Below are 640 nucleotides of genomic sequence, written 5' to 3' on the forward strand. Positions count from 1 at the left end.
GTGAGGGGAGCTGCTACAGCTCCCCCAGGCCCCGGCTCTGGGGCGGTGAGCGCCAGCAGCGCGTGGCTCTTTGACCCGGGGCTTAGCTCGGCTTAGCTGGGCCGTCCCGCTGGCCAGGCTCAGCACCGAGGTATTAGCAGCTCCAAGCAGCAGCGTCACGGGAGGAGGAGCGAGGAGGGATGGGGAGAGATGGTCACACATCATGCAGTGCGGGGGGAGGAAACTCACGGATACTCCTGACGGAGGCCCGGGACGGCTTGTCGGATCGGAAAGAGGAGGAAGCTGCTTCCAAACAAAAAGAGACATGCTTAAACCAACGTGAACCGGAGAGAGGGGAAGGCAGGGCCCGAAGGAAGGATGCGTTAGGAGAAAGAGGGCGGCCCACGTGCTGTGTTAGAAACGTGCCTGCCGCGCCGGGGCCGGGGAGGGAGGAATGCAGCGTGAGGGAAGACGGGGAGGGAGCGAGATGCTTCGTTGTTCTGTGAGCAGGTGCTGCAGGCAAGCCCGGGGTGCAGACCCCACCGGGACATCCCCAGAGCCAATACAGTGAAGGCCACCGGGCTCCAAGAGAAACCAGACCCAGTCCAGAGGCATTTCTGGCATTTTCCAGAGCCGCCAGCTGGTGCTGGCACATCCAGCA

At 63.3% G+C, this 640-nt stretch overlaps 1 protein-coding gene across 1 annotated transcript in view; it reads right to left on the reverse strand.

Moving 5' to 3' along the window:
- Positions 1 to 228: 228 nt before the first annotated feature.
- SH3GL1 (SH3-domain GRB2-like 1) overlaps positions 229 to 640 on the reverse strand; it is a gene marked incomplete at its 3' end in the record, with an annotated part of 6,877 nt that continues 6,465 nt past the window's right edge. The window contains exon 8 of the mRNA XM_010154029.1: positions 229 to 285. Coding sequence (XP_010152331.1) covers positions 229 to 285 — 57 coding nt within the window. The remainder of the gene's footprint in view (positions 286 to 640) is intronic.

This window comes from Eurypyga helias, unplaced genomic scaffold, assembly GCF_000690775.1.
Source record: "Eurypyga helias isolate BGI_N326 unplaced genomic scaffold, ASM69077v1 scaffold20246, whole genome shotgun sequence".
NCBI classification, from domain to species: domain Eukaryota; kingdom Metazoa; phylum Chordata; class Aves; order Eurypygiformes; family Eurypygidae; genus Eurypyga; species Eurypyga helias.